General features: G+C 44.9%; 1 protein-coding gene across 1 annotated transcript; it reads left to right on the forward strand.

Annotated features, from left to right (window-relative positions):
- Nucleotides 1-2,519: 2,519 nt before the first annotated feature.
- On the forward strand, nt 2,520-22,137 carry LOC132765441 (motor neuron and pancreas homeobox protein 1-like). The gene is made up of 3 exons (XM_060759755.2): nt 2,520-2,880; nt 19,824-19,984; nt 21,826-22,137. The coding sequence occupies exons 1-3, from the start codon at nt 2,520-2,522 to the stop codon at nt 22,135-22,137; spliced, it is 834 nt and encodes a 277-aa protein (XP_060615738.2).
- The last annotated feature ends 186 nt before the right edge of the window (nt 22,138-22,323 follow it).

A 22,323-nucleotide genomic window follows, 5' to 3' on the forward strand; every position in this document is an offset into this window, starting at 1 on the left:
TGACAGGCTCTCGATCTATGTTTAGAAATAGACCTTTTAAATTTTTGTTCCCTGAAAGAGCACCTTTTCCATCCTCGGATTGGTCGGGAATGGCAGGGTCCCCAAGCAAAGGTCAGACGAACCTTGTTCCGCTTTGCTTAGGGTTTGAGTGTCCTCGAGGACGCATCTACACTGTAGAATTAATGCAGTTTGACCCCACTTCAATAGTCACGGCTCAATGGCATAGAAGCTTCTCTGTCCAATCTCACCAATCTACATTTCCCATGGTACTAGAGCAGTTAAAACGGTATCAAACCACATTAATTCCACAGTACAGATACACCTCTGATCCAGTAAAGCACTGGTTTCTACTGAACTAAAGGTTTTCGACACTGCCATCCAGATTATCTGCTTTGAACTAGATATGGCAGTATAGATTCATATAATCCAGTTCAATGTGGATTATCTGCGTTGGTAATCTGAATTATATGGCAGTATAGAAAGGGTCCGAATTCAGCCACAAACTTCAACAGACTTTTTCATCGAAAGGCAGATGCAAAAGGAACTCTGGGGTTGCAAGGGGGTCAGAAGGTCCTTCCGCACAGCCATAAAACCCAGAATATTAAGGCAGAAAATCCGACATTATCTGAGTGTGGACTCAGATAACCCAGTTCAAAGCAGATATTGTGGGATTTTCTGCCTTGAGATTCTGGGATATAGGGCTGTTTGGAAGGGCTGGGACAACCATTGCTGAAGACCTACCTGTGGAGTAGTAATAGTAGTAGTAATAGTAGGTAATACTACCATTATACCTCTGATTAATAGTTACCATGCCAAGCTCACTCCACCAGCTGATGTTTTGTTTTATGTCTTTATAACAGGCTGTGCTTTTTATTTAATTTTATTTTATTAACTTATAATTCGTATAATTCGTATTTATATGTTGGGTTGTATAAATGTTGTTTATGTTTATACATTGATGTATTGTTGTTGTATTCCGCATTGAATGTTTGCCTTTTGTGTTTGGAATCTGTCTTGAGTCGCTTTGGGGAGATAGGGTGGAATATAAATGTATTTTATTTATTTATTTCTATTCAGATATATAAACCCATTTTCCTATTTCCAACAGACCTCACTACCTCTGAGGATGCTTGCCATAGATGCAGGCGAAACGTCGGGAGAAATGCCTCTAGAACATGGCCCTATAGCCCGAAAAAACCTACAAGAACCTATAAATGTATTATTGTTGTTGTTGTTGTTGTTATTTAAGCCAGATTTGGGTTAGTAGTGTCTAGTAGAGATTTAAAGATGGGCTCAAAGCCATCATGTTGTTGTATTCCGGCAGTGAATGATTGCCTTTTATGGGTTGTTGTAGGTTTTTTCGGGCTATATGGCCATGTTCTAGAGGCGTTCTCTCCTGACGTTTCGCCTGCATCTACGGCAAGCATCTTCAGAGGTTGTGAGGTCCTGGCGGTAGGTAGGTAACTGTGGAGCCCTGCCTCACAACCTGTGAGGATGCTTGCCGTAGATGCAGGCGAAACGTCAGGAGAAAATGCCTCTGGATTAGAACATGGCCATATAGCCCAAAAAAACCTACAACAACCCAGAGATTCCAGCAATGAAAGCCTTCGACAATACTTTGCCTTTTATGTTTGGACTCTGCCCCGAGTCCCTTTGGGAGATAGGGTGGAATAGAAATAAATAAATAAATTATTATTATTATTATTATTTAAACCAGATTTGGGTTAGTAGTGTCTAGTAGAGATTTAAAGATGGGCTTAAACCCAACCTTAAAACACTGTGACATAGACACCAAGAACTAGGAAGCCCTGGCTCTTCAAGCACTCTAGCTGGAGGTCAGCTGTGACCAGCAGTGCTGTAGAATTCGAAGAAGCGCAAATGGAGGGCGACCCTGACCAAGAGCGCCTTCCACCTGGAAACCTATGCAAGGCTCCACAGTCACCTACAACCGCCAGCACACCGAACTTGGAGGACAATCTTACTCAGACAAGGAGGGGTGCCTAAGTAAGTAAGTCTAGTTTGGAGAGACTAGAGACAATATTGCCTATCTGAGGAAGGAAGCTTGCCCTCCAAAAGGTGATCGTTTTGAAACACACAGAACTTCTTCAAACTATGGCCCTGATTCTATTCGTTTAACCTAGAGTTGAATTTATAGTAGACAGGGGCTAACTTGGGCCCTCTAAGTGTTTTGGACGTCAACTCCCGCCATTCCTAACAGCCTCAGGTCCCTTCCTTTTCCCCCTCAGCCGCTTAAGCGGAAAGGAAAGGACCTGAGGCTGTTAGGAATGGTGGGAGTTGGCATCCAAAACGCCTGGAGGGCCCAAGTTGGCCCGTGCCCAGTGTGAACTCAGCCTCTCTCCAGCCCTGAGCAGCGAGCGCGCGTCACTCCCGACGGGGCGGGGGATGGAGAAGGAGAAACCAAGCCGGGGAAGGAGGAGACTGAGGAGAGCCGTGCTGGCTTCTTCGGGCGTCAAAGGGAGGAGAAGGGAGTGAGTGGAGGAGAGAGAAAGGGGGCTGAGATGCCGAAGGCCATGGAGAAGTCCCAGAACTTCCGCATCGACGCCCTGCTCGCCGAAGAAGAGCCCCGCGCCTGCCCGCAGAGCCCCCCTCCTCCTCCTCCTCCTCCTCCTCCTCCCACCGCTGCCGCCTTCGTGCCCAAGCCGGGCTTGCTGAGCCTCTCCCCGCCGGGCCTCTACGCGCCCGCGCTCTTCCCGCTGCCGGCCTTGACGGGGCAGGCCCACCCGGCCCTCGCCTTCGCCGCTGCTTTCCCGCACCTCCCTCCGCCGCCCGTGGCCGAGCCCTTCAAGCTGGGCGCCTCCTTCCCGCTGGAGCAGTGGGTCCGAGCCGGGATCCTCGCCCCGCGCTTCCCCGACTTCCACGGTGAGTCGCGGCGGCAAAGTTTGGACTGCATGATATGCTTCTCCAACTCTGCTCCTCCAGATGTTTTGGACTTTCGCTCCCACAATTCCGAGCAGCTGGGATTTCTGGGAGCTAAACCCAAAACACCTGGAGGAGCACAGTTTGGGAAACACTGATTTGTAGTATTTACCAGGGAAGTGGGGTTTTCCCCTGACCTTAAGTCCAGTCGTGTCCGACTCTGGGGTGTTGTGCTCATCTCCATTTCTCAGCCGAAGAGCCGGCGTTGTCCGTAGACACCTCCAAGTTCATTTGGCCGGCATGGCTGCATGAAACGCCGTTATATATCTGTGAAATAATGTCCAAGGTGGGAGAAAGAACTCTTGTCTGCTTGAGGCAAGGGTGAATGTTGCAATGGGCCACCTGGATTAGCATTGAATGGGAGAGTTCTTTCTCCCACCCTGGACATTATTCCACAGATAGATCAACCTCACTTGCCTAGTTTCCGACAAAGACCTCAACCTCTGAGGATGCCTGTCATAGATTTGGGAGAAACGTCGGGAGAGAATGCTTCTGGAACATGGATATACAGCCTGGAAAAGTCACAGCAACCCAATGATTCCGGCCATGAAAGCCTCATTGTTGGAAGCAAGTGTGAATGTTGCAAATGATGCATCAGAAAACCATTTCTCTCGACTTTCATTCAGGCAAAATATTTCGAGGTAATAGTATTAGTTGTGCATCCAAATGGGAGTGAGACGTGGGCGGATGTGGCCCTCCAGCTCTTTGGGCCTTCAACTCCCAGAATTCCTGACAATTTCATTTATATTTATTTATAATGTCAGGGCCGAAACAAAACAGTTGTATTGCATTTAACAACAAACAAATAATTCCTGACAATTGAACAAGCTCGTTAAAACTTCTGGGAGTTGGAGGCCCAAACAGCTGGAGGGCCACAGTTTGAGGATGCCTGGGTTAAACTCTTGTATCGGCAGGTCGGAGGTTCGAATCCGGGGAGAGTGCGGGTGAGCTCCCTCTGTCAGCTCCAGCTCCCCTTGCGGGGACACGAGAGAAGCTTCCCACAAGGATGGTGAAACAGAAAAAAAATCAAAACATCCGGACAACGTCTTTGCAGACGGTCAATTCTCTCACACCAAAAGATACTTGCAGTTTCTCAAGTTGCTCCTGACACAAAAAACCCCTCTGCTATGGCTTGATGGTATAGAATGCTGGGCGCTGTCATGTGGTAAAGAAGGTACCGGCACTCTTTGACAGAGAAGGAGAAAGACTGGATTCCTGTGAGTTTTCCAGACTGTATGGCCATGTTCCAGAAGCATTCTCTCCTGACGTTTCGCCCACATCTATGGCAGGCAACCTCAGAGGTTGTGCGGTCTGTTGGAAACTACATGTATCTGCGGGATGGCCAGGGTGGGAGAAAGAACTCTTGTCTGTTTGAATGTTGCAGTTGGCCACGTTGATTAGCATTGAATAGCCTTGCAGCGTCAAAACCTGGCTGGGCGAAACGTCAGGAGAGAATGCTTCTGTAACATCGCCATACAGCCCGGGAAAACTCACATGAACCCAGTGATTCCGGCTATGAAAGCCTTCCACAACACCAGGAGAAAGACCTTCTGAAACTCCAACTCCCAGGATTAAATAACATTGAGCCATGGCAGTGTCCGAGGGGTCAAACTGTTGTCGACACACCTGTCCTCTCTATTTTGTGGCTGCGAATTAGACCTATGCACAGAAGTCGCTTGAGAGGGAGTTTAGGGACACTTCCATGGCAGATAGATAGCTCTTTGGACCTCAATGGGACCCTCGACACTGGAGCTTGGATCGAATACCCATGTTCCAGAAGCATATTCTCCCGACATTTCGCCCACATCTATGGCAGAGGTTGTGAGGTCTGTTGGAAACTTGGCAAATGAGATTGATATATCTGTGAAATATTGTCCAGGGTGGGAGAAAGAGCTCTCCCATTCAATGCTAATCAAGGCGGCCCATTGCAACATTCACACTTGCCTCAAGCAGACAAGCGGTTAATGTATTGTCGATGGCTTTCATGGCCGGAATCACTGGGTTGTTGTAGTTTTTTTCGAGCTGTACGGCCATGTTCTAGAAGCATTCTCTCCTGACCTTTCGCCTGCATCTATGGCAGGCATCCTCTGGACCTCACAACCTCTGAGGATGCCTGCCATAGATGCAGGCGAAACGTCAGAAGAGAATGCTTCTAGAACATGGCTATACAGCCTGAAAAACCTACAACGACCTACAGACAAGAGTTCTTTCTCCCACACTAAATATTATTCCATAGATCTATGAACCCCACTTGCCTAGTTTCCAACAGACCCTTCAACCTCTGAATATGCCTGCCATAGATGTAGGAAAAACGTCAGGAGAGAATACTTCTGGAACATGGTCATACAGCCCGAAAAACCTACAACAACCCACAGACAAGAGTTCTTTCTCCCACCCTGGACATTATTCCACCAACCTCTGAGGATGCCTGCCATAGATGTGGGAGAAAGGTCGGGGGAGAATGCTTCTGGAACATGGATATACAGCCTGGAAAATTCACAGCAACCCAGTGATTCCAGCCATGAAAGCTTTCGATTGTTGGGGGCAGGTGTGACTGTTGTAAATGATGCATCTTTTATTTGTGTATATATTTATTTTACCACTAGAAAATATATTTATTTTTCCCCTGCCAAGCGTTGTTGTGGCCCAGTCTGTGTATATGTGTTTTGTGTCTATATATATATCTGTGTATTTGTGTGTGTGGGGGGGGGGGGGGGGTTGTTTTCTGTGTATTTTTGTGTGTGTGTGTGTGGGAAGGGGTGTTTTCTGTGTTTTGTTTTTTAGCTTTTTAAGTCTTTTTAGCTGTGTTGTTCAGTGTTTTCATGAGTGGTGATCACTCGTTGGCCTGACAGGTGTATTGTGTCCAAATGTGGTGTCAATTCGTCCAGTGGTTTTTGAGTTACGTTAATCCCACAAACGAACATTACATTTTGATTTATATAGATTTCTCTCGACCTTCATTCAGGCAAAATATTTCAAAGTAAAAGTATTAGTTGTGCGTCCAAATGAGGGGTGAGATATGGGCGGATGTAATCTGGTGAATTTGATGCCCACCTCGGTTTCAATGCCTTCTGTCTGTTACTGCGAATCGGGAATGAAAAGAGATATATACTGTGGTAATATGGAAGGGGTTTTCTTCGAAAGGCAACCCAGTCAACGTTTGCAGGTGGGTTTCTGAAATTGCAGGGAAACTGCCCCAAATATTAGGTTAAACTAATAGAATCAGGGCCATAGTTTGAAGAAGTTCTGTGTGTTTCAAAACGATCACCTTTTGGAGGGCGAGCTTCCTTCCTTAGCTAGGCAATATTGTCTCTCCAAACCTGACTTGCTTACTTACTTAGGCATCCTTCCCTGTCTGAGTAAGGTTGTCCTCCAAGTTCGGCGGTAGGTAGGTGACTGTGGAGCCCTGCATAGATTTCCAGGTGGAAGGCAGTCCTAATCAGGGTCGCCCTCCATTCGTGCCTCTTCAAATTCTACAGCACTGCAGGTCACAGCTGACCTCCAGCTAGAGTGCTCAAGGGTTCCCAGTTATTGGTGTCTATGCCACAGATTTTAAGGTTAGCTTTGTTTGAGCCTATCTTTAAATCTCTACTAGACACTACTAACCCTAATCTGGCTTTAATAATAATAATAATAATAACAACAACAACAACGACAACAACAATAATGTATTTATATTCCACCCTATCCCCAAAGGGACTCAGGGCAGATTCCTAACATAAAAGGCAAAGTATTGTCGAAGGCTTTCATGGCTGGAATCACTGGGTTGTTGTAGGTTTTTTGTGCTATATGGCCATGTCCTAGAGGCATTCTCTCCTGACGTTTCGCCTGCATCTATGGCAAACACCCTCAGAAGTTGTGAGGTCCTGACGGTAGGTAGGTGACAGAATAATAATAATAATAATAATAATAATAATAATAATAATATTCTGGGACTTCTGAATTCAGACAGACAGTTTTGGAGCACAATACTCCTGACCTCACGATTGTGTTAAAAAAACAAAGTATAGATAGTCGATGTTGCAATCCCAGGTGACAGCAGGATTGAAGAGAAACAAGTGGAAAAGCTGGCACGATATGAGGATTTAAAGATTGAACTGCAAAAACTCTGGCAAAAGGCAGTCAAGGTGGTCCCAGTGGTGATCGGCACACTGGGTGCAGTGCCTAAAGACCTTGGTCTGCACTTAAACACAATTGGCGCTGACAAAATTACCATCTGCCAGCTGCAAAAGGCCACCTTACTGAGATCTGCACGCATTATTCGCAGATACATCAGTCCTAGACACTTGGGGAGTGTCCGACTTGTGATCCAATACAGCAGTCAGCAGAGTGATCTTTTCTGCTTGTTGTGATTCAAATAATAATAATAATAATAATAATAATAATAATAATAATAATACTTTGGGTTGTTGTAGGTTTTTCCGGGTTATATGGCCATGTTCTAGAGGCATTTTCTCCTGACGTTTCGCCTGCATCTATGCCTCTATAACATGGCCATATAACCCGGAAAAACCTACAACAACTCAGTAATTCCAGCCATGAAAGCCTTCGACAACAGGCATGTAGCGGGAGGGGGGGGGGGGGAGGGGGGCTTGAGGGGCTTCAGCCCCCCCCCCCCCGAAATTCTCATGGTGGTTCGCGAAAAGGCCTTACTGGTGCATTATTTAAACTGTTATGTTTATTCATATCATGATCTGATCACCTTACTCAATATATCCCATATGTATGGGGGTATTGGGGTAATGATACAAAAGGTTTGCTAGGGTAGACCCTCTTTCACTCAGACTCAGCCCCCCCCCCGAACCCCCCCTGAAAAAAATTTAGCCCCCCCCCCCCAAACGAAATCCTGGCTACGGGCCTGAATATAATAAACAAGAGTTATGACTTAACAACTAAAATTAAATTAAACAGACATAAGAGGGCCCAAGTTGGCTTGAGCGGCTGAGGGGGGGGGGGGGGATGAAGGGGCCTGAGGCTGTGAGGAATGGTGGGAGTTGGCGTCCAAAACACCTGGAGGGAGGGCCCAAGTTGGCCCATGCCTGGCATGCACGCACCCCCACCCCCCACTCCGCTTCCCCTGGCGGCCTATTCCCACATCAATCACCCTGCGGGGCCAGGGGAAGTTGTAAAAGGGTTTGTACTTTAATCTGCCCAAGGCCTCGGGGCCCTTCTGCCGAGGGAGGGCCCGGTTAATGGCTCACCATGGGAGAAAGGCAGGCAGGCAAGCAGGGAGCCTGGCATCGGTTTGCCTCTAGACGAAAAGGCTTCGCAGCGGCAGAATCCCTCCGGCTTCAACTTGGGCATCAGGATGGCCAGAATTGTCAACTTGGTTGTTGTTGGTCTTTAAGACGGTCTGCATCAGCAGCCCGGCTCAGGTCTTGCAAACTATATCACAGCCCTATATCCCAGAATATCAAGGCAGAAAATCCCACCATATCTGCTTTGAACTGGGATATCTGAGTCCATACTGGTTCAAAGCAGATAATGTGGGATTTCCTACTTTGATATTCTGGGATATAGGGGCCCTGAGGGTTGTGGTTTCCTTGACTGAGTAGGATTGCATCTACACTGCGAAATGAATGCGGTTTGACACCACCTGAATTGCCTTGGCTCAACGCGATGGGATCCTGGAGTTGTCAACTAGTGGCAGAGAAGGCTAAAGAAAGGCTTTGGGAAATGACAACTGCAGGACTTCATGGCATTCACTGAGGCCCCTTTTAGACTGCTCTGCATCCCAGGGTCCATCCACACAGCCCTATATCCCACAATATCAAGGTAGACAATCCCACACTATCTGCTTTGAACTGGGTTATCTGAGTAGACTGAGATAATGTGGGATTTTCTGCCTTGATATTCTGGGATATAGGGCTGTGTGGAAGGGCTCCCAGGATCTCATCCCAGATTATCAGTTTCGAATTGGATTATATGAATCTACCTGTCATGAAATAAGATAGGAAAACTTAGAGAAGACAGTGATGCTGGGGAAAAGGAAGGAAAAAGGAAGAGGGGCCGACCAAGAGCAAGATGAATGGGTGATATCCTTGAAGTGACTGGTTTGACCTTGAAGGAGCTGGGGGTGGCCACGGCCAACAGGGAGCTCTGGCGTGGGCTGGTCCACGAAGTCACGAAGAGAAGCGACTGAATGAATAAACAACAAAAACCTGTCATATAATCTGGGATAAACAGATAATCTGGGATCGGATCCAGGGATATAGGGCAACAGGGATATAGGGCAACGTAGAAGAAGATTGAGGCAAGCTGTATTCATTCCATAGTGTAGATGCACTCCGGGAATGCATGGATGAGCGAAGCAAGCAATGCGAACTTCGACACTACCTTAACCCCACCTATTAACACATTTTCAAATCAGTATTAAAGGAAGTGGTTTTGCTATGCAAATGATTCCATAGGAAATCCTGAGGCCCGGATGGAGATTGTACAAACCACAGAGCCCTGCTGCGGATTAAGGGCTTTCTTTCACAGGCTGGCTCTACCCTGCCAAATAATGCAGTTTGGAACTAGATAGTAAGTGTAGACGCATATAAGGAGTCCCCGGTGGCGCAGTGGGTTAAAGTGCTGAGCTGCTGAGCTTGTTGACTGAAAGGTCGCAGGTTCGATTCCGGGAAGCGGAGTGAACTTTCGCTATCAGCCCCAGCTTCTCTCAACCTAGCAGTTCGAAAACATGCAAATGTGAGTAAGTCAATAGGTACCGCTCCGGCGGGAAGGTAACGGCGCTCCATGCAGTCATGCCGGCCACATGACCTTGGAGGTGTCTACAGACAACGCCGGCTCTTCCGCTTAGAAACGGAGATGAGCACCAATCCCTATAGTCGGACACGACTGGACTTCATGTCAAGGGGAAAACCTTTATCTTTACCTAGACGCATATAATGCAGTTGGAACAGCGTTGAATGTTATAAAAAACATTATATATGCCAGTGTTGATCCATCCTCAGTTGCCTGGCTGATGCAATTTGAAGGTAGTTTCGAACTGAATTAAATGGCCAGTGTAGATGGGACCTTAGCAAGACTTTAGAATCCTTTTTATTCCAATTGTGTGTTTTTCGCAGCAGTCTCCAGGTTTTGAGTCTTAACAGTTTTGCATCAAGGAAGGCTGAAATCTTCCGAATTAACGGAGTATATTCTGACGGAGGCAGGAATATCACACCCAGCTTTTTAAAAATCCCCCTGAGTGCAATGGGGCTCCACTCGGAGCAATCCTCACAACCACTGAGGATGCCTGCCATAGATGGGGGCGAAACGTCAGGCGAGAATGCTTCTAGAACATGGCCATACAGCCCGGAAAACTCACAGCAACCCAAGCAGTTGAATGTTTGCAACATTCCGGTTCCAGCACGCCTGACACCAAAATTCAGCAGAGCCTCCTCATTTCCAAAATTGCAAGACAATGTGTGAAACTCCACCAAGTTTGCGGCCTAGGTCCTTCCACACAGCCCTGAATCCACACTGCCATATATCCCAGTTCAAAGCAGATATTGTGTGGGATTTTCTGCCCTGATATTCTGAAATATAGGGCTGTGTGGAAGGGCCCTTATAATAATGAGGAGGATTTCATTTCATCTCATCTGAAACAAAAACACCTAATTGTTTCTGCTCCTGTAACCAGCCGATAGGTATTAATCCGCAAGCCTAGACAAACTTAGCCCTGAGCAGAATAATAAACTCCTTGACAGCTCCCTTCCGTTCACGCCATGGTCGTTGGTGACTCGGTTGCCGAGAGCATTCAGTAAACGGGGGTGACTTTTGTTTCAAGTTCATGATGTGTGGGAATAGAGGACATTTCCCGTTGCCAGGCCTTCAAATCATATGAAAAGAGCCCCCCTCCTCCCGTAGCACAATGGGCTGCTTGGTAATTCCAATGGGGAGCGGGGTGAGCTCCCGTCTGTCAGCTCCAGCTTCCCATGCGGGGACATGAGAGAAGCCTCCCACAGGATTGTAACACATCCGGGCGTCCTCTGGCCAACGTCTCCGCAGGAGGCCGATTCTCTCACACCAGAAGCGACTTGCAGTTTCTCAAGTCGCTCCTGATACCGGAAAAAAGTGTAGGAATTCATTTCCATCTTTGGAGACCCAGGGCCCTTCCACACAGCCCTATATCCCAGTTCAAAGCAGAAAATGCGAGATTTTATTCAGCTGTGAGTTTTCCAGGCTGTATGGCCATGTTTCAGAAGCATTCTCTCCTGTCTTCCATACTCAGATAATGTAGGATTTTCTGCCTTGATATTCTGGGATTTAGGGCTGTGTGGAAGGGCCCCAAATCTCCTTTCCTCTCAAAAAGTTTTGTACAGCATCCCCATGCCAGAATAGCCCAGAATCGCCACTGCTACTGGACTGAAAGGAAATACTACACTACTTTTACACTACTTTTGAGCCTGGGTAATAAATGTCATTTCCTAATTGGTGCTATCAGAAAAACATGGCAAAAGTTTATTGAAAGGCAAAAACTTTGCTTTTGCAGGACATCCTGCAGCACATGTTGCTGTAGTTCAGGGGTCTTCAAACTAAGGCCCGAGGGCCAGATACGGGGCCCTCCAAGGTAATTTACCCAGCCCTCGCGCAGGGTCAAGTCTGAAACGACTTGAAAGCACACAATAACAACAACAATCATATCTCATCAGCTAAAAGCAGGCCCACACTTCCCATTGAAATACTAATAAGTTTATATTTCTTAAAAGTGTTCTTCATTTTAATTATTGTATTGTTTTAAAGTAGGGTTTTTTTGCACTAAAAATAAGATATGTGCAGCATGCATAGGAATTCATTCATGTTATTTTCAAATTATAATCCAGCCCTCCAACAGTTTCAGGGACTGTGTGACCTGGCCCTCTGTTTAAAAAGTTTGAGGACCCTGGCTCTAGTTTTTCAATGACTATCTCACCTCATCTGATCCAATTCAATGTAGTTTGTGGGAAGTTTCTGGGGTAGAACAACTGCTTTCAAAGCAATTGCCGCACAATTAAACAGGAAATAACGTTTTCAAGCCAGGAACAGGAATATTTTCAAATTTTATTACATCGTGTTCTTGAACTGCAGAATCAGTCTCACTATTCCTCTATCCAAGGGCCTTTCCACACAGTCATATAACCCAGAATATCCAGGCAGGAAACCCCACAAATCTGCTTTGAACTGGGTTATCTGAGCCCACACTGCCAATTGGATGGAATTGGAGGAGTTGAAATCCAAAACCGGCTGTTAGGAATTGTGGGAGTTGGAGTCCAAAACACCTGGAGCACCGAAGTTTGCCCAGTCTGCTATAAGCCAAGATGTTTGGGGATGATAGACAAACAACACCAGGATGCTAATACATCCTTATCATTCCTGAGATATGTTTTTCAGAAGTGGAAAAGAAAGGAAGAAAGTAGCATGTTTTCCTGACTTTACAATTTTTTAATATTTTCTTCTCTTTGACCTCCCAATAATAGTCTTTTTAATTTTTCATTTTCAAATCCATATGCAAGAAAATATGTAGAAAAGAGTGTTTCTTTTCTTCTTCTTCTTTTTTTGCGGAGTGGGCAAAATGGGAGCATTGGTCATGGAAATCCAGTGGTGACATGCCCTCCCGGCTTCCCAGGAAGGCAATGATGTCAAGAATGTTCCGTGAAAGGAAAGCTATCACTCCAAGTCGACTTCAAGACATGCAGAAACAATACATTCTTCACACCTATTGACCATTTTCAGGAAACTAACTCTTTGGCGATTTCTTCATAGACACAAGCATGACTTCTCTTTACAGTAATTTATATTGGCAAAGAGAAAGATTTGGAGGTTTTAGTAGGTAATACTCTGGATCAGTGTTTCCCAAACCGTGCTCCTCCAGGTGTTTTGCACTTCAGATCCCCAAATCCCATCCAGTTTACCAGCTGTTAGGAATTGTGGGAGGTGAAGTCCATAATATCTGGAGGAGCAGTTAGAAAAACTCTGCTCTAGTTCAATTGCAAGTCTCATCTGGATTAAAAATATTGAGCAATAGTTGAAATCCCAATTGCTTCAATGGGTCTGCTTGGTAGGGATCAACAGTTGGATTTAGTCCCAATGACCTTGATACCAGGAATTTGTTTTAGACATAGGATCAAACAATCATAGAAACTGAAAACTTAAAAGAGCTCCAGAACTCCTCCATACCACTGTCAGTGTCTACCCTTGAGTTTCTCAGCTTTTCTTTATCTCAGCAATATAATTTGTGGTTGTCATCTTTCAACAACTTCTAGTCAGAAATCCTTGCTGATTTGCTGCAAATCACCCAGAAAGGATTAAATCCAATCTGCCAATAGATTTGCATCTACCTTACATGTGAACTTTGTTGTAAAAGTTCACATCCCAGCTGATTTATATGGCATTATGTTGGCACACCCAGAGCTGTGTTTTCTAATTATTATGGCAAGGTGTGTACACTTCTCCATGACAACTGACAAAACCTACAGGCATTCAACAAGCTGAGGTGCCATTTATTCAGATACTCAAACAACTCTCTTGTCTGTGTGACCATTAAATACTCAGTTTTAGTTGGTAATAGTGCTTTAATTGCTTTAAACCCCATTTTAAAGGGCATAAAGCAGGGTGTTTAAGGGTGCATCTACAGTGTAGACACCATTTCAACTGCCATGGTTCAATGTTATGGAACTCTGGGAGTTGTAGTATGGTGAGACACCAGTACCCTTTGGCAAAGAAGGCTAAAGGCCTTGTCAAACTACAGCTCTCACCATTTCATAGCATGGAGTTATTACAGTTTGTTGTGTCATATTGCATTAATTCTACACTGTAGATCAGTGGTCCCCAATCCCCCCCCCCTTTTGTTTTTACCAGGGACCACTTTGACCATGGACACTCTCCAACATTAGGATCAAAAGGGTTATGAATCAGTTTTTGGTCAACTTTAGATTCAATTTGGTTATTTGGGGTGCTGATTCAGGAAATTGGATTGAATAGACCACATCAGCTCATGTTTCCGATACAGAACATATGTCATCCAGTAGTCGCCATCTGCTCACCCACAGAAAACCATATTTATAAATTTAGAGCTGATGTGGTCCAATGTAATTTTCTGAATCAGTACCCCAAATAACCCCAGGAACAAGCCTAAAAATGAAGACACCAAGACATTTTTTTGTTGTGTTGTGTTATTATCCATGGATCTTGTTAATGCTTGGCACTATATGAGAGTTTTGCAATGGTGTAGTAATGGTGAGGCCGTGTACCATATTTTACTTCTTGCACACCACTGGTGGTCCACAAAACACAGATTGGGAACTATTGCTGTAGATGTACCTTCAGTTAATTGAAAGAGAAAAAAACCAGGAAGACTTATACACTTCAAAATGAAATGACTACTGTCTTCTGCAATTAAGCCCATGAAGATCAGATGAGAAGTGCCAATTCATTTTCTTCCAAAGTGGAGTCCCGATAATATCTTGCACATCTTATCACTAGCTAGCAGTTGCTGAGGAACTGATGGCCTCATGCACTGCTGACTTTCTCTAGCACTTGAATGAAGAGGTGGATTAATGTATGGCAAGAATTAGTAGGTAGGTTTATCCCATAGTGGGTGAAAAACCTCAAGAGATTTGGGATTATAACACCCCAATCCCTCACCATTGGCCATGCTATCTGAGGCTTCCAGAGCTGACATTGAAAGCATCTGAGCTGGCAAAACACAAGGAAAGTACAAGGTATTTTACAGTACTTAGTCAATGACAATATGTTATAATAATAATAATAATAATAATAATAATAATAATAATACACTTTATTTAAATTCTGCTTTATCTCCCTGGAGGGATTCAGAGTGGATTAAAGTACACATATAAGACAAACGTTCTATGCCTTTTACACAACAAACAATGACATATAATACAGGGATAAGGTAAAGGCCTTCCCCTTTTTCATCTCTGGCACCTGGTGGCGATGCTCAACTCTGGCCATGGGGAGGTGCTCTTGTTCCATTTTACATGCCGAGGAGCCTGCTGTCCTGATCTTTTTGCTGGCATGTCTGCATGGGGTGCCCTTTTACCTTCCCACCAAGATGGTTCCTATTGATTTACTTGCACTGCTTGCTTTCGAACTGCTAGGTTGGCAGAAGCTAGGGCTGACAGTCGGGAGCTCACAGTGACTCACGGCTTCAAACTGCTAACTCTCTGGTCAGCAGCTTTTCCTGCAGCTAGCAGTTTTAAGCGCTGTGCTACCGTGGCCCTCTTATTTATTATTTGGAAACATTTTACATTAGACATGAGGTAATATTTAGTACTGAACTGTTGTTGACAACATGCTTTGGTAATTCCGATCTGTGATGTAACTGTACGGAGTTTACATGCTTGATGCCTAAGAATTAAAAGAATGACTAGATGCCAAGTAGTCAGTCCCTTTGTTGTCTGCTTCTGGATGCATCCTTTTGCTGCCTTGGCAAGACTGAACACCTGGATGAATTTAGACCAGACCCTGCAAATGAAGACTTCATCTTTGACATCCGGTTTAATGAAATGTGTGACAGTTACAGTGAGATGAGACTTATGGTGATTGTGTTGTTGAAGGCTTTCATGGCCGAAATCACTGGGTTGCTGTGAGTTTTCCAGGTTGTATGGCCATGTTCCAGAAGCATTCTCTCCTGTCGTTTTGCCCACAACTATGAGGGGTCAACCTCTGAGGTTACCTGCCATAGATGTGAGGTTTTTTTTTTGTGTCAGGTGCAACTTGAGAAACTGCAGGTCGCTTCTGGTGTGAGGGAATTGGGTGTCTGCAAGGACATTGTCCAGGGGATGCCTGGATGTTTTGATGTTTTACCATCCTTGTGGGAGGCTTCTCTCATGCTCCCATATGGGGAGCTGGAGCTGATAGAGGGAGCTCACCTGCACTCTCACCGGATTTGAACTTCTGCCAGCACAAGGGTTTAACTGAAATGTCAGGAGGGAATGCTTCTGGAACATGGCCATACAGCCCGGAAAACTCACAGCAATCCACTTATGGTGACTGATCGGTTACATATGTCTTCCAGCTTTTCTTCCTTTCAGCTTAAGTGGCACATGTGGCTTTCATTTTCCTCAACAGATAGATAGATAGATAGATAGATAGATAGATAGACAGACAGACAGACAGATAGACAGATAGCAAGAGAGACATGCCCAAGGCTAACCTATGAATTTCAGGGCTCATTGGGGTCTTGATTCTGAATCTTTCAAATTCTGATCCAGCATTTTATTTATTATGCCATATCATTGGTCAGTTCTCTAGGCCCATATGTGTTGTTTAGAATGTGTGCTGTGAGCCATGTAGATTACATGTTTGTCAAGCACTCTCATAATGTTATTTTTTATTTGTTTGTGGTATTCTGTATCTACCTGTCCCTGCCTACTTTCACCACTAAATGTCTGTTCTCTATTTAGTCAAGGGCAGTAAAAGTTAATCCTGGAGGCATCCCATAAAGTTGAGGATAATTGGGGAATCAAGGGGCACCCTCCCTGCTCCACCCTCTCCCTCAAAGCTCCTTTTGTTCTCTCTCTCCCAGAGTTGGCAGTTGCTCGATAAAGGCTCATTAGAGAGATAGGAGCACCTAAGCCCCTCTGAAGGAGGGCTGCCTTTATCATGGCATGAAACAGCTGGAGGTAATTAAATACACCTTAGGCTAATAAAGGAGGTTTAATTTCACCAACGGAATTGATTGTGATGGTTAAAATGAGCACTGATAAGGTATCAAGCAAGCTAATATCAACCGGGCAATAAAATCATTATCTGGAGGGAAGGCAACAGGCTCAGTGTGTCTAGCTTATGTTTCTTTGCAATTTCTTTGGCTTCATGTACATAATCAAATACCGCAGTGCTAGAAAGGGAATATGATCATAGATTGGGGTGGAACATACACAGCACCTAAGTGTTATTGAACTTTAACTCCCAGCCTCCTTTGCCATGGGCTAGGCTGACAGGAGTTGGGGTCCAGCAAAACTGGATGTGGGCGTGGGGGTGGGCAGAAGATTCACATCCCTGACTGGACATGATCCTTTTTGCTGGGTGGACATTTCCTGAGGAATGAATGAGAGGAGTAGCCATTTGTGCCAAACCAAAATACTCTCAAGGTGCCAGGTCCCATCTCATTTTGGAAACTAATCAAGGTCAGTCCTAGATAGCAAATCGACTGGGGTTTGCCAAGAGATACGAGAATAAAAAGGCAGCAGGAGATGACAGGATCCCAGCTGAACTGTTTAAAATCTTGAAAGAGGATGCTGTCAAGGTGATGCATGCCATATGCCAGCAAATATAGAAATCACAAGAATGGCCATCAGATTGGGGGGAAAATCAACTTGTATCCCCATACCAAAAAAGGGAAATGCTAAAGAATGCTCAAACTTCCGTACAGTGGCACTTATTTCACATGCCAGTAAGGTCATGCTCAAGATCCTGCAAGGAAGACTCCAGCAATATATGGAGAGAGAGAGATATACAAGCTGGGTTTAGAAAAGGCAGAGGAACGAGAGACCAAATTGCCAATATCCACTGGATAATGGAAAAAGACAGGGAGTTTCAGAAAAACATCTATTTCTGTTTTGTAGACTATTCTAAAGCCTTTGACTGTGTGGATCATAATAAATTGTGGCAGGTTCTTGGTGGTATGGGCATACCAAATCACCTTGTCTGTTTCCTGAGGAATCTGTATAATGACCAAGTAGCAACAGTAAGAACAGACCACGGAACAACAGACTGGTTCAAGATTGGGAAAGGGCTGTATACTCTCACCCTACCTATTCAACTTGTACACGAAACACATCATGTGATGTGCGGGACTTGAAAAATCCAAAGTTGGAGTTAAAATTGCTGGAAGAAACATTAACAAACTTAGATATGGAGATGATGCCACTTTGATGGCTGAAAGCGAGGAGGAGCTGAGGAGCCTTCTAATCAAGGTGAGAGAAGAAAGTGCAAAAGCTGGGGTGCAGTTAAAAAACCCAAGATTATGGCAACCAGACCAATTGATAACTGGCAAATAGAGGGAGAAAATGTGGAGGCAGTGACAGACTTTGTATTTCTAGGTGCAAAGATTACTGCAGATACAGCCAGGAAATCAGAAGACGTTTACTTCTTGGGAGGAGAGCAATGACCAATCTCGATAAAATAGTGAACAGTAGAGACATCACACTGGCAACCAAGATCCGCATAGTTAAAGCAATGGTATTCCCCATAGTCACCTACGGATGTGAGAGCTGGACCTTAGGGAATGCTGAGCGAAGGAAGATAGATGCTTTTGAACTGTGGTGCTGGAGGAAAGTTCTGAGAGTGCCTTGGACTGCAAGAAGATCCAACCAGTCCAAACTCCAAGAAATAAAGCCTGACTGCTCACTGGAGGGAAGAATAGTAGAGGCCAAGGTGAAGTACTTTGGCCACATCATGAGAAGACAGAAAAGCTTGGAGAAGAGAATGATGCTGGGGAAAATGGAAGGAAAAAGGAAGAGGGGCCAACCAAGGGTAAGATGTATGGAAGGGACCCTTGAAGTGACTGGATTGACCTTAAAGGAGTTGGGGGTCGTGATGGCCAACAGGGAGCTCTGGCGTGGTCTGGTCCATGAGGTCACAAAGAGTCGGAAGTGACTGAATGGATAAACAACAACAAACACCAGATGCTATAGGCTATCAGTGGAAGGTCATGCAAAGTATTTTTGAATGTTCCTTGCTTAATTAATCTTTGAATGCTATGCAAACCATGGGGTCAGCAATAATTGACAGATGACTTAAAGACAGATGCAGGCATTTATGGATGACCCAAAATAACAATTTCCTCTTGGAAAGCTATCACTCTACAAAATGCATGATCTTCTCATGCATTTGTGTGTGTGTGTGCCTTCAAATAACCTATTGACATTGTGACCTCATGGATTTTGTGGGGTTTTCTTAGGCAAGGAAGGCTTAAAGGGGGATCTGAAGGGATCTGATGACTTTAGGGTATTTAGGGTTTGGGGTTGTCTATACACAGATGTAAAAGTTCCCATTGGAACTGAAGGGGATACCTGGCATAATGTCCTCAGGTTGGTGATGTGATCTCTGACTAGCTGGGAAGAAGTGTGTCTGTTGCATTTAAAACTGCAATAAATCAAATGTCAAATAGGTAGCAAACAGGAATTGAACAAGGATGAAAGATGAAAGTGAGTAGGGCCCTTCCATACAGTCATATAACCCAGAATATCAAGGCAGATAATCCACAATATCTGCTTTGAACTGGGTTATCTGAGTTCACACTGCCGTATAATCCAGTTCAATGTGGATTTTATACAGCTGTGTGGAGGGGGCCTAGGAGGGTTGGTGGATACATTTCTCCATTAAAAACATGACTTTGATTGCAAAAAAATTGAAGATATTTAGTACAAGTTGAGTTATATTTAAAGCTGCTCACCTTTCCTATTTCACATAACCATAAACCAGTGGTTCTCAATCTGTGGGTCCCCAGGTATTTTGGCATACAGCTTCCAGAAATCCCAGCCAATTTACCATCTATTAGGATTTCTGGAAGTTTAAGACCAAAACATCTGGGGGCATCCAGATTATCTGCTTTGAACTGGATTATCTGAGTCTACGCTGCCATATAGTCCAGTTCAAAGCATATAATCTAGATTTTATGCAACTGTGTAGAAGGGGCCTCAGTGTAAATTTGCTTGTTTTATTCAGTGCTAATTTGCACCCTACAGTTATGCACTTTGGGTATCTACACTGTAGAATAAATGCTGTTTCATACCCTTTGTCTCTGATGGCAAAGGGTTGTTTTTTTACAAAATTGTGCACATGAATTCTATCTCAGGCAAATGCTCCAGTGCAGGTAGGTACATATTATGCTGCCAGTTAAATGTAGTTTCATCCTTCTGAGCCATTTGTGTGACTCTTGCTTTCCCTTTCAGCTGGCCCACAGTCTGGCCTGATGGGCAAATGTCGTCGCCCTCGGACCGCCTTCACCAGCCAGCAACTTCTGGAGCTGGAGAACCAGTTCAAGATCAACAAGTACTTATCACGGCCCAAGCGTTTTGAGGTGGCCACAGCACTGATGCTTACCGAGACACAGGTACAGTCCAATGGGAGACATTGAGAATGAACTTCAGAAATCTCAAGAGAATGAGGTCAAGCTGCCATGGCTTTTAATCAACCATGCATGTAGCTATTTAAATAAACTGAAGACCTGTATCTGTCAGTATTCCCTGATGAAAATGGCAGGGATTCTTGCAGAGAACTATTAAGGGCTAAAGTGAGAAAATAGCTTCACTGCCATGCATATTGTTAATAATGGGGGCAGGTTTGGTCCAAGTGGGAACAATAGGTATGCAGTTATAAAAAGCATTCGGGATATAAGAAAATGTACGGTAGATTTTCTGGGCCCCTTCCACACAGCTATATAAAATCCACATTGAACTGGATTATATGGCAGCGTGGACTCAGATAACCCAGTTCAAAGCAGATATTGTGGATTATCTGCCTTGATATTCTGGTTTATTGGCTGTGTAGAAGGACCCTAAAGGCCACTGGCTGCTTAGGATTCTCCAGCAGAATTCTCTACTGACAATACAGGCTAAGGGATTATGGAAGTTGTGGTCCATAAAGTAGTTTTTCCCAGCACTGATTTGACTGGCGGGGAGTGGGGGGGGGGGGGGGGAGTGTCCTTTTTTCTTACATAGTCCACCATAGTTGAAACTTATCAGGATTCAAAATTAAAACAGTGGTGTGATGAGAACCTAACACATGCAGAAGTGTAGATGTTGTTCTTTTGCTTGATAAACAATAGCAAAGTTCTGTACAAAGTTCCGTTTCTCGGCCTTCTGTCCTTGAATGGAACATAATGGGTCAATTTGCACAAATAAGGCAAAGTTAATAACATGCCCTGGAAGAAAGTTGATGCTTCAGATGTTTAGGACTTCATCTCCCAGAAGTGTTAACCTTTGGCTCGACTGGCTGAGGGAGCTAGAAGCGGTGAGCCTAGTACCTTTTAATTACTTGGCTACAAAGCACTGTTCAGGAGATTACAAAGCAGCACAGTCCACATTAATGCCCGAAGGGGCAGGGACTGTGCTCTGCTGTGCTCTGTCTGTGCCAACCTCGTTCTCCAGCACTGTTCATTCCTTATGTGCCATTGTGAGATAGGTTGTGGTTTGGCTGCTAGGCCAGGAACTGTAAGGTCAAGGCTGGGTCAAGGCACCTTCTTCCCATCAGCCAGAAAGACCCTGTGAGTCTGAAAGGGGTTGGGACACCTGCAGGTCATGGTAATGGTCAAAGGATAAGAACAAGAGACCACAGTCAAAGCGTGACAATCTGGCTAAGAGGAGAGCCCTGTGGCATCTCATCCTAACCAGTAACACAGACTCCTACTCACCTGTTATGCCTGGGAATAGCCAATGATAATGCAAACCCCTGCTCTCTTGCTACCACTAGGACTATACTAAACCCCTGGCTGTCCTCCACTGGCCAACTCCACATTTCTGAATAAGAGCCAATTAATAGAGGGCCCTCCTACACAGGCCTATATCCCCAAATATCAAGGCAGTAAATCCCACAATATCTGCTTTGAAGTGGGTTATTTGAGTCCACACTCAGATAATGTGGGATTTTCAGCCTTGATATTCTGGGATATAGGCCTGTGTGGAAGGGCCCTGAGCTTCCTAGGAGCTGAAGTCCAAGAACTGTGGAGGACCAACATTTGAGAGTCACTGATCTAGGGGTTATAAGAAATATGACAGATTCAGGTCCTTTCTACACTGCCATATAATCCAGTTCATCAAAGCAGATAACCCACATCATCTGCTTTGAACTGGATTATGAGTCTACAGGCCCTTCCACACAGCCCCATATCCCAGAATATCAAGGCAGAAAATCCCACATGATCTGAGTCACCATCTGTTGGTCCATCTCTCACAGGTGAAGATCTGGTTTCAGAATCGCAGAATGAAATGGAAGCGGAGTCGGAAGGCCAAGGAGCAGGTGATGGGAGCTGAGGCTGAGAAACAGAGGGGAGTCAGCAAGGGCTCAGAGAAACTACTCCCTGGAGAAGTGCGAGGGCAAGAAAATGAAGAAGGGGACATTGATGACGAATGTACAAGGCAAAGGGCCAGCACACGCTTCCTGCACCACAAAGCCGAGACTTTCAGCTACAGTCCTGATCTCTCAGAGTCGGAAGTGGAAGAAGAAATGCAAAGCACCACTCACAGGGAGAGGAGCCAGCTGTTATGAGACCTCAAAAGCAGAGCAGCAAGAGCATCTGGAAATCAGCTTCAACCTATCAAAAAGCCGTTTTGTTTCCATGTCCTGCTAACAGACTTTTAAAGAGACACTTCCTGGGCTGATGCCCTGCTGAAACTGTGCCAATTAATTTATGTGTGTTTGGAATATATTTATCTTGTAATTGTTATTGTACTG

This window comes from Anolis sagrei, chromosome 1 (genome assembly GCF_037176765.1).
Source record: "Anolis sagrei isolate rAnoSag1 chromosome 1, rAnoSag1.mat, whole genome shotgun sequence".
In the NCBI taxonomy this organism is placed as follows: domain Eukaryota; kingdom Metazoa; phylum Chordata; class Lepidosauria; order Squamata; family Dactyloidae; genus Anolis; species Anolis sagrei.